This window comes from Mobula birostris, chromosome 15 (genome assembly GCF_030028105.1).
Source record: "Mobula birostris isolate sMobBir1 chromosome 15, sMobBir1.hap1, whole genome shotgun sequence".
In the NCBI taxonomy this organism is placed as follows: domain Eukaryota; kingdom Metazoa; phylum Chordata; class Chondrichthyes; order Myliobatiformes; family Myliobatidae; genus Mobula; species Mobula birostris.
In genome coordinates this window covers 14,975,187-14,987,325 of record NC_092384.1, presented here as the reverse complement: position 1 = coordinate 14,987,325, position 12,139 = coordinate 14,975,187, and the positions used below count along the sequence as shown (strand labels likewise).

General features: G+C 39.2%; 1 protein-coding gene across 2 annotated transcripts in view; it reads left to right on the top strand.

The window, feature by feature from the left end:
• The window catches only part of LOC140210409 (Y+L amino acid transporter 2-like), a 73,883-nt gene extending 63,096 nt beyond the window's left edge, over positions 1-10,787 (top strand). For both annotated transcript variants that reach the window (XM_072279346.1, XM_072279345.1), the window contains 2 exons: positions 5,157-5,340; positions 9,632-10,787. In XM_072279346.1, coding sequence (XP_072135447.1) covers positions 5,157-5,340; positions 9,632-9,741 — 294 coding nt within the window. In that variant the 3' untranslated portion in view covers positions 9,742-10,787. The remainder of the gene's footprint in view (positions 1-5,156; positions 5,341-9,631) is intronic.
• Positions 10,788-12,139: the final 1,352 nt, after the last annotated feature.

The window sequence follows — 12,139 nt, the reverse complement described above, 5'->3', positions numbered from 1 at the left end:
GATGGCATGCAACTTGGATAGCCTCCTCTTTTCAGACACCACGGTCAGAGAGTCCAGTTCCATCCCCACAACATCACTGGCCTTACGAATGAGTTTGTTGATTCTGTTGGTGTCTGCTACCCTCAGCCTGCTGCCCCAGCACGCAGCAGCAAACATGATAGCACTGACCACTACAGACTCGTAGAACATCCTCAGCATCGTCCGACAGATGTTAAAGGACCTCAGTCTCCTCAGGAAATAGAGACGGCTCTGACCCTTCTTGTAGACAGCCTCAGTGTTCTTTGACCAGTCCAGTTTATTGTCAAGTCGTATCCCCAGGTATTTGTAATCCTCCACCATGTCCACACTGACCCCCTGGATGGAAACAGGGGTTATCGGTACCTTAGCTCTCCTCAGGTCTACCACCAGCTCCTTAGTCTTTTTCACATTAAGCTGCAGATAATTCTGCTCACCCCATGTGACAAAGTTTCCTACCGTAGCCCTGTACTCAGCCTCATCTCCCTTGCTGATGCATCCAACTATGGCGGAGTCATCTGTAAACTTCTGAAGATGACTCGACTCTGTGCAGTAGTTGAAGTCCGAGGTGTAAATGGTGAAGAGAAAGGGAGACAAGACAGTCCCCTGTGGAACCCCAGTGCTGCTGATCACTCTGTCAGACACACAGTGTTGCAAGCACACGTACTGTGGTCTGCCAGTCAGGTAATCAAGAATCCATGACACCAGGAAGGCATCCACCTGCATTGCTGTCAGCTTCTCCCCCAGCAGAGCAGGACGGATGGTGTTGAACGCACTGGAGAAGTCAAAAAACATGACCCACACAGTGCTCGCTGGCTTGTCCAGGTGGGCGTAGGCACGGTTCAGCAGGTAGACAATGGCATCCTCAACTCCTAGTCTTGCTGGAAAACAAATCATCTAAGTCGCAGTTCTCTTGCAGACTCGGGGTTTCCTCCTGGATTTCCCTGTATTGTGCTGCATTCATTTTACCCTCTTTCACAAGCCTTCTAGGGCCTGCTGCAGTGAAGCATTCCCACAACATGATGCAGCCACCACCATGTTTCACAGTAGGAATGGTGTGATTTTGATGTTGCGTCGTGTTTGGTTTACGCCAAAGATAGCGTTTACTCTGATGGCCAAAAAACTCAATTTTGGTTTCATCAGACCATAGAACCTTCTTCCAGTTGACTTCAGAGTCTCCCACATGCCTTCTTGTAAACTCTAGCCAAGATTTAATGTGAGTTTTTTTCAACAGTGGCTTTTTCTTTGCCACTCTCCCAGTTATGACTGGGAAGCACCTGGGCAAAAGTTATGTGCACTCTCTCTCACTAGTCCCCTTCTTGCATGGTCACTCAGTTTTTGAGGATGGCCTGCTCTAGGCAGATTTACAGCTGTGCCATATTTTTTCTATTTCTTGATCATTAACTTAACTGTACTCCAAGGGATATTCAGTGACTTAGAAATTTTCTTGTATCCATCTCCTGACTTGTGCTTTTCAATAACCTCTTTGCAGAGTTGCTTGGAATGTTCTTTTGTCATTGTGGCGTATTTTTTGCCAGGATACTGACTCACCAGCAATTTGACCTTCCAAATACAATTGTATCTCCAAAAACAGATCTCCACTTAATTAATTATGTGACTTCTAAAACCAATTGGCTGCACCAGTGATGAACTGGTATGTCATATTAAAGGAGGGTGAATACTTATGCAATCAGTTATTTTGTGTTTAATACTTGTAATTAATTTTGATCACTTTGTAGAGATCTGTTTTCACTTTTACACAAAGAATTTTTTTTCTGTTGATCAGTGTCAACAAAGCCAAATTAAATCCACCTTGATGCAATGTTACAAGACAATAAAACATGAAAACTTTTTATAGGCACTGTATATGTCATGAAAGCACAAGATCCTTTTTCAAACAGGGTTTATGTTTAAATGGTCTTGTGTCCATAGGCCATAAACCAGAGATACAAGTTAAAATCGTAGATTGCAGGTGATTAATTTAGGTAATAACATACAGTAAATCTGAAATAAATGGTTAACTTAATTGTGATCATAAAAGCTATTAGAATATCCTAATAACTCATCTGGTGTATTAATGTTTTCAGGAAATTAGTCTTTCATACCCAATTTGATCTATTCACTTTATTAACTCCTCACTGCTTTCTGGAATACCATTTCATTCAGGGGACATTTAAAAATAATCTGATTGTAGTTTATGCCATCTACAAAAGGTAACACAACTTGCTTGACCTTTGGTCCCACCTCCCAAACTCACAACTTTTTCTGTCTATTAAATGGTACAGTTAGTCATAGAGTCTATGCTAATCCCATCTTCCTGCATTTGGCCCACAATCCTGTATTCCTTTCCTATCTATCTACCTGTCCAAATGTTTTTGAAACACTTAAATGTATCCACCTCTACCACCTCTTTTGACAGCTTGTTCTATAACTCAGCACCACCCATATGGAAAAGCTTGCCCTCTCAGATCTCCTTTAAACATTTTCCCTCGTAGCTTAAACTTATGTCCTCTGGGTTTAGACTCGCCTTCTCCTCAGTCTCCTGTACTCCAGTAAACACAATCCCAACCTATCCAATCTCTCTTTCTAATTAAAGCCTTCCACTCCAAATTAAGTAATGAGCATGTTACATTTTTCTGTGCTAGAGAAGTCAAGGCATTCATAGATTGGAAAATATGAATTCCCAGTTCTACCATTACCTTTCTGAACTGTGGGCAATGAACTATGAACATAGGGCAAACTCTTTTTGTAACTTGATCTTATTTGTTTTTGTATGTCAGTGCTCAGAATATTTCATTGTGAATAATTTACATACTGTAACTTCTCCAACTAATTTCATCTAGTCTGTCCCCAGGGTCCTTCAAAGAATGCAGATGTTGTAATGCACAAATTATTGAAATTGGCTGGGCAGATTGAAAAAGTGCTTAATAAGAAAGGTACATTTTATAGCTTCAACAAATAATCTGCTGGAAGAACACAGAGGACCAAGTAGCATCTATGGGAGGAAATGAATTGTCAGAAACCCTAAAACAGGGTTTCAACCTGAAACAACAACTGTGCCTTTGATAGCTGGATGTGATAGTAAGAATGTAAGGGTTTTTGAATCTGGAAGAATTAATAAGAATGGTTCCTGGAATTCTTGACTACAGTTACAAGTTAGTGAGGCTGGAGCTGTTTACTTTAGAGCAGAGAAATCTGAGATGAATTTTGATATTATTATATAAAATGATAAAATGAATCATGGCAAGCTGTTGTATTTGATGCAGGGATCAAAGACTAAAGGACAGAAATATAAAATAATGGGAAGAAAAATAGGAGAAACTTGAGGAAAAACTAGCCAGAATACAGAATACACTATCTGCAAATATGAAGGAAGCAGATTCCATTGTGGCTATAAAGTGTGAATTGAATAAATACAGTGGATTCTGGTTAATTGGGTCATTGGTTAATGGGGCAGATGCTTATTTGGGACAACTCTAAAAGAACAAAATCTAATTGAAAAAATAGCCGGGATTCTCTTTGTTTATTTGGGACACTATCCTGCTTAATTGGACAGGAGAGATTGTTCGCTTGTGTAGCTGTTAGACACAATGTGCTTACAGCAAACAGTTTTTAAATAGTGTCAGTTGCATGTGTTTGTGTTCAAAAAACAGTGATTTTTGTCACTGATAGTTCCTGACAAATTAGTAGTAAGACAATTCAGAACTGTGTTCCTCACTGCAATTTCAAGCATTCAGATTTGGAAATATTAGAAACCGCCCAGAATGAAAATGAAACAATCTCACTACTTCAACAAGTTAGGAACTATGAAGATTTTGAAGATATTGACTATCATCTTGAATGTTACCTTTGGTTCCCCACCAGACACTCATCTCTCACCTCTGGCTCCAAGTAGCTGTTTGCATGTGACAGTGGTCACACCCTAGTACACCACTTCGACAGGCAAGATACACCCAGTGAAAATAGCCATCAGGTCTCATACCTTGGCGAGATAGGGACATGTCTCTCCTAACTTACGAAGTCAGCTCTGTGGTGGTCTGGGCAGATGAGATCTACAGTCAGATCCAACGGTGATTCTGCAACATTACATGAAGGGTGAAGGGCATGACGAGGTCCTAATCATCCACTGAAACCAGAGAATGGTACCACTGGACACAGACTTTCGAAGTTGAGAGAGTGGAACTGCCCCAGTGTAATGCCTTTTTCCACTTTAAAGACTCTCCTGCACAGGCTTTCTGTCATCATCAGATAAGATGGACTTATAAGATCTTATTGGAAATATTATAATTAGTTTTGTATTTTATTTAAATACATTTGTTACTCAATTAAATAGTAGGTTGTCTTTTTTTTATATAACCCTTTTACCATTTCCATGAAACTTCAGCTAAATGGAACAGCCATTTAATTGGGCCAATATGTCCCAATTTGAATCAATTAACTGGAATCCATTTATACGACGGGCAAAAGTTTTCAAAACTACGGAGAAGATAAGTAGGTGAACTGAATTTGTTCTGGTAGAGAGCTATCGTAGATACAGTGTGCTTCTTTTTGAGTTGAATCCATTCTTTAATAACATCAGGTCTGCCAATGTAAGTTTCTGAAGTAATGTATATTTGAGAGTAGTAAAATGGGCTGTTCAAAATCCGTGTACTGCTCTGCCATTCTAGTAGGCTGCGGTTGTATATTAACAACTTTTCCTCACTTTGGTTTCATATGCTTTAATATCCTTGCCTAACAAAAAATTGCATATTTGATGTCCAAACATCAATTATTTTTGAAGTAGAAATTCCAGATTTTTGCTATACATTTGTAAAAAACAATGCTTCCTAACAGCCCCTGAATGATTGGTTTTAATATTTAGGTTATTTCTCCTCTGTTGGACTCTCCCCACCAGCAGTGAATGGCATATCCTTTATTCTTAAGCTCTTCAAACAGATGATCCTTAATTTTCTACAGGAAGTGAATTCCTTGATTCATATTTAAACTTTAAATATGTACATTCTTCTGTCTGGGTGGTCTATGGCCAACCAATCCTTCTGGGGTGTGTAGCCTAGAACTTGATACTTTTTACCAGCAGCTTGAAATTGCCTTGATTTATCCTTGTTTAGGAATTTGATCACTTTTCTCATTCTTAATTTCAGATCCACATAATTTTTCCAGCCTTCTTCTGTGTATGCATTGTGGGCTTAATAGCAGTGCCTGCATACACCGACACTATTAATTCCCTAATTGGGGTTGCAATTGGACTGACAGGAGTCCCCGTGTATATTGTAGGACGAATAGCGTCAAAGCTGAGATACCCTGCTTTCTTACAGTTAATTTCAGGTAAGATGCTTAATAAATAATAAGTACATAAAAGCCTCATTATATTTTTTTCTTTAAATTTGTGCACAACATAAAATTTGCTACCTCCATACTATTAAAAATATATTAAATATTTCTGGAATAGTGAATTTGAAGTGAAACAGAATTTGCATTCTAGTCTTGTGACTAGTCTCTCATTTCTGCCACGAGAAAAGTAATTAGGTGATGAACTGAAGAGCAGTCCCCTAATCCCCAACCCTGCCATACTACTGTCCCCTTCCTGCCCAAATATCCATGCCAACTTACGGAGACAATGTCTTTTTCTAAACATAAAGGGCAAACTATCAAACAAAAAAGATTAACTGTTGTCAATTGATATGGTGGTAAATATGTCTTTCAGTGAAATGTAATTCATCAATTGAACCAAAACAAAAAGAAAATGTAATTGCAATGAAATCCTTAACTAATTCGCTACTGCTTGATAAAAGGTGGAATTAGGCCTTGAAGTAGTAGAAACATAGAAACATAGAAAATAGGTGCAGGAGTAGGCCATTCGGCCCTTCAAGCCTGCACCGCCATTTATTATGATCATGGCTGATCATCCAACTCAAAACCCCGCCCCAGCCTTCCCTCCATACCCCCTGACCCCTGTAGCCACAAGGGCCATATCTAACTCCCTCTTAAATATAGCCAATGAACTGGCCTCAACTGTTTCCTCTGGCAGAGAATTCCACAGATTCACCACTCTCTGTGTGAAGAAGTTTTTCCTAATCTCGGTCCTAAAAGGCTTCCCCTCTATCCTCAAACTGTGGCCCCTCGTTCTGGACTTCCCCAACATCGGGAACAATCTTCCTGCATCTAGCCTGTCCAATCCCTTTAGGTTCTTATACGTTTCAATCAGATCCCCCCTCAATCTTCTAAATTCCAACGAGTACAAGCCCAGTTCATCTAGTCTTTCTTCATATGAAAGTCCTGCCATCCCAGGAATCAATCTGGTGAACCTTCTTTGTACTCCCTCTGTGGCAAGGATGTCTTTCCTCAGATTAGGGGACGAAAACTGCACACAATACTCAAGGTGTGGTCTCACCAAGGCCTTGTACAACTGCAGTACTCGAATCCTCTCGCTATAAAATGCCAGCATACCGTTCGCCTTTTTCACCGCCTGCTGTACCTGCATGCCCACTTTCAATGACTGGTGTATAATGACACCCAGGTCTCGTTGCACCTCCCCTTTTCCTAATCAGCCACCATTCAGATAATAATCTGTTTTCCTATTTTTGCCACCAAAGTGGATAACTTCACATTTATCCACATTAAATTGCATCTGCCATGAATTTGCCCACTCACCCAACCTATCCAAGTCACCCTGCGTCCTCTTAGCATCCTCCTCACAGCTAACACTACCACCCAGCTTCGTGTCATCCGCAAACTTGGAGATGCTGCATTTAATTCCCTCATCCAAGTCATTAATATATATTGTAAACAACTGGGGTCCCAGCACTGAGCCTTGCGGTACCCCACTAGTCACCGCCTGCCATTCTGAAAAGGTCCCATTTATTCCCACTCTTTGCTTCCTGTCTGCTAACCAATTCTCCACCCACACCAATACCTTACCCCCAATACCGTGTGCTTTAAGTTTGCACACTAATCTCCTGTGTGGGACCTTGTCAAAAGCCTTTTGAAAATCCAAATATACCACATCCACTGGTTCTCCCCTATCCACTCTACTAGTTACATCCTCAAAAAATTCTATGAGATTCGTCAGACATGATTTTCCTTTCACAAATCCATGCTGACTTTGTCCGATCATTTCACCGCTTTCCAAATGTGCTGTTATCACATCCTTGATAACTGACTCCAGCAGTTTCCCCACCACCGACGTTAGGCTAACTGGTCTATATTTCCCCAGTTTCTCTCTCCCTCCTTTTTTAAAAAGTGGAGTTACATTAGCCACCCTCCAATCCTCAGGAACTAGTCCAGAATCTAACGAGTTTTGAAAAATTATCACTAATGCATCCACTATTTCTTGGGCTACTTCCTTAAGCACTCTGGGATGCAGACCATCTGGCCCTGGGGATTTATCTGCCTTCAATCCCTTCAATTTACCTAACACCACTTCCCTACTAACATGTATTTCGCTCAGTTCCTCCATCTCACTGGACCCTCTGTCCCCTATTATTTCTGGAAGATTATTTATGTCCTCCTTAGTGAAGACAGAACCAAAGTAATTATTCAATTGGTCTGCCATGTCCTTGCTCCCCATAATCAATTCACCTGTTTCTGTCTGCAGGGGACCTACATTTGTCTTTACCAGTCTTTTCCTTTTTACATATCTAAAAAAGCTTTTACAGTCCGTTTTTATGTTCCCTGCCAGTTTTCTCTCATAATCTTTTTTCCCCTTCCTAATTAAGCCCTTTGTCCTCCTCTGCTGAACTCTGAATTTCTCCCAGTCCTCAGGTGAGCCACTTTCTCTGGCTAATTTGTATGCTTCTTCTTTGGAATTGATACTATCCCTAATTTCTCTTGTCAGCCACGGGTGCACTACCTTCCTTGATTTATTCTTTTGCCAAACTGGGATGAACAATTGTTGTAGTTCATCCATGTAACCTTTAAATGCTTGCCATTGCATATCCACCGTCAATCCTTTAAGTGTCATTTGCCAGTCTATCTTAGCTAATTCACGCCTCATACCTTCAAAGTTACCCACCCCTCTTTAAATCCAGAACCTTTGTTTCTGAATTAACTATGTCACTCTCCATTTTAATGAAGAATTGCACCATATTATGGTCACTCTTACCCAAGGGGCCTCTCACGACAAGATTGCTAATTAACCCTTCCTCATTGCTCAAAACCCAGTCCAGAATAGTGTTTTCTTTAAAAACAGAAAGGGTGTATTTCCTGAATAAAGAGAGGTTTAGGATCATCTATGCAAATTCTGCAAATGCACACTTAGCATTTGCTTTAGGCTCCCTTTCTTGCCACTATTTTATATTTCCCCTTTATTTTAGGGCATTTGCTCTGTACTGGGCTAGAATTTCACAAGAATCATATACACTCCTGGTGTCAATCAAGATCATTGCAACAGAAGGTTTTGTTCTGTTTTTGCTGTGCATAGAAGTATAACAACTTGTATCCATATAGAATGGTTTAAAGAACACTCGTTAAGATCCTTATGTCTGAAAAGAAAAAAAGAGAAGAAATATTAGGAGGTGACCCTAAGCAAAATCAGAAGACAAGACCTGGAGGAAGTATATTTTAATTCATTGGCTAGATTATCTAAAGGTCACTAATGGCAGGGGATGGAGGAGAAAAAGAATATTTTAAATGGAGATGAAAGATTGGGGGAAGTGAAGCTATGAATTGAAATGAATTGACTGTATTACTTACATCCTTCATATAAATGAGTAAAAATCTTTACGTTCTGTCTCCATCTAAATGTGCAATGTACAATTTATAGTAACTCATAATAAATAGTATGTACAACGGGATTGTCAATATAACATAGAAATACATTTTCATCAGCATGAGTTAAGTAGTCTGATGGCCTGCTGGAAGAAGCTGTCCCAGAGCCTGTTGGTCTTGGCTTTTATGTTGCAGTACCATTTCCCGGATGGTAACAGCTAGAACAGTTTGTGGTTGGGGTGACTTGGGTCCCCTATGATCCTTCAGGCCCTTTTTACACACTTGACTATGTAAATGTCCTGAATAGTGGGATGTTCACATCTACAAATGCGCTGGACTGTCTGCATCACTCTCTGCAGAGCAGAACAAGGAAGCTGAACAGCCCATTTTACACTCTGAAATGTACATTACTTCAGAAATTTACAATAGCAGACCTGATGTTATCAAAGAATGGATTCAACTCACAAAGAGACACACTGCATCTACAATGGCTCTCTACCAGAACAAAGTCAGTTCACCTACTCATCCTCTCTCTCTAGTTTTGAGTTCCCATCTCAGGCAGTGATGCAGACGGTCAGGATGCTCCCAATTGTGCCCCTATAGAAAGTTAGTAGGATTTGGGGACCCACACCAAACTTCTTAAAACCATATAAGGTGAAAGAGGTGCTGTTACGCCTTTTTCACCACACAGACCACGTGAGATCCTTGGTGATGTGTATGCCGAGGGACTTAACGCTGTTCACCCTCCCAACCTCAGATCCATTGGTGTCAATAGGGGCTAGCTTGTCTCTATTCCTCCTGTAGTCCACAAACAGCTCCTTTGTTAAGAGGAGAGAATTTTTAAATTTTAATAAGTCATTTTTGTCTTTTCCCATTTTTGAGTCCTAAATTGCTCTATTTTTCTCCACAGCTAAATTCATTAGATGCACCCAGCTGCTCTTTTTCAGTGTGCTGATTGAGAAAGATATCACAGAACAGGAAAATGAAACTAATAAGAAACAAATGACTGAAAATCAATAAAACCATCTCATAAAAACACCTGCTATAGTCCAGAGCTCAATAATGTCAAACTGAATGAATTTCTACTCTGCCATTTAGTCTTCACTTCAAGTTAAATCTTAATTTTAAGTAATTTATTCAACATTGAAAAAACAAGAATTCAATATTCTGTAAAACCTAATGTTAAAGTTTGTGAGGCTTATCTGCTGCAGGATTAATTGGGGAGGCAGAGAGCAATGTAGACAATGGATAATGGTATTTAGCTTTATTGTTCTAGGAGTCAGTAGCTTATCCAAAACACCTATAAAGGAATGAGTTAATTTTTAAAAAAAATTGCCTCCAGCAGAGGATATTATTGAGCCCTATAAACTGAAATTTGGATTAAAATATTTTAATCTGCAGTTTTGTTGTAATTGCCCTATTCTAAATTTTATTCTTTCATTATTTGTATGTACAGTAATTTTTTTGGGTTCTCTTTGCTCAGTAATGTTGCATTTACCATACGACTGACAATGGTACGTGAGAGGAAATACCTGCTGTCTAAGTACAAGTGCAATAAAGAAACTATTGCTGAAATATTTCTTTTTACCCTCAAATTCCAAAGAATTGATTTGCAGCTTGCTAGTCAAGTTAGGTCTTTCCGAGTAATTGGTGAAAATGTAGATCCTAAAAAATGAAGCCTTACAACATTAAACATGGGGCTGTGCTTTTCAGGAGAGGTGAATATATGCATGTTTTGATATAATCTATTCAACCTGCATGCTACAAGCACTTATTAACATGAAGAATTGATTCCAGGCAGAAATACCTTGGTACAAGTCAACTACTCAAATGAGTATTTTGGTATGTTTGTTACTTCAGAAATACATTAAATTCACACTTGTAGACTCTTCCAAATTGTATGGCACAAAACTCCAAATTGACCATATAAAGGTGTAATTTCCCATACTGATCTTTAATACTAGATAAATTAATTCAAGCAAATAGTACATTACAAGTTTAGCAAGGAATATTTGTAATGCTCTTTTTGTTGCATATTAATTTTAGAATTGTCTGCATTTCTTTCTAAAACTGTTTTCTTCTGTAATAGAGAAGCAAACAAAATGAAAATTCCATATTTATTCTTTGGGATTTCCAGCTAAATCAGAAGTACAGACGTTTCTAAATATACCTTGATTGACTAACTTTATTAAATTGTGCAATAAATACTTTCCAAGATAAACCTCATTAAAAATCTGATTGTCCAAGAGAAATTGTCAATATAGATGCTGAGAAGTTGTTTTTTACACCTGGATTAGAAGTAATAGAGAACTTTACCATCAGGTGGTCATTTAGTCCAACCTTTCAATGCTAGTTCAGAAAGATCTACCTAACCGGAAACAAATCTTCCAGCCATTTGTTTTTAGCCATCCAAGTAAACTCGATGAAGATTTCGCCTCTTACACTTTTTCAGGCAGAGTTCCAGACCTCTATGCATGAAAAATATTATTCTAACCCTTCTGCCAATCTATGTCCTCTGGTTTTTGTCCCCTTTAAGAGAAATGAGTCCTTCCTACTTTCTCATTTAAGTCTCACTCCCCTTCAAATCCAGTGGATAGAATTCCTCATAGTTCTTGTTCTCCTATGCTGGACACATCCTCTCACTCTGATCACACCTTTCTGGTAATGTGTCCCAAACCATAGTTTACTTCATAGGATGATTCGTTGTAACTCGAGTTCTATGAATGCTAAGGAGATTTTTGAGCCCTACAAACATTTGTTGGGTGAGCATGTTGATAGCTGGGAGCTCATGCTTCTTCAATCATTTAGGCCTTACAATGAACGGATGAAATGGTCAATAACATCCCAAATTTTCCTCCAATTTCACCAGCCATTGTCCCTTAGGTCAGTAGGGTTATTACATTTTTATTTTGAAAGAGGCTTTAAGAACATGTTTTCCTCTGTTTTTCCTTGTAATTTCTTGCTGTCACAGCACTTGCTATCGAATCTATGCAGGACATACAAATAACTAAGATGTCAATGCTGTGAATATTGTTCTGGAAACAAATCCTCATGATGGCTCACTTATCCTGCCGAAGAATCTGGAAGCAGTGTTGGTGATACTCTTCGAAATAATCAGAGGTATACAAATAGCAGGGATCACTGCTGCCTTGCAGATCATGAGCCTTGTACTGGATGAGGTCATAATCTCTTCCTCAGCCATGCAAAGTCATTGCTAGTACACTGAAGGCAAGGGTGAAATTTGTGCCTGCCTTCAGAGGTAGCTCTTAAGATGCGGGAAGTAATTTATGTTTTAAAGAATCTCTTTATGGACCTTTATTTTCAAAACAATGTTGTATAATTGGGAAAATGTTTCTTGGAAAGTAAGTGCCCAAAGTCCATGCGTCAAATGGATCAAACAGTTTTCTAAAAGAAGAAA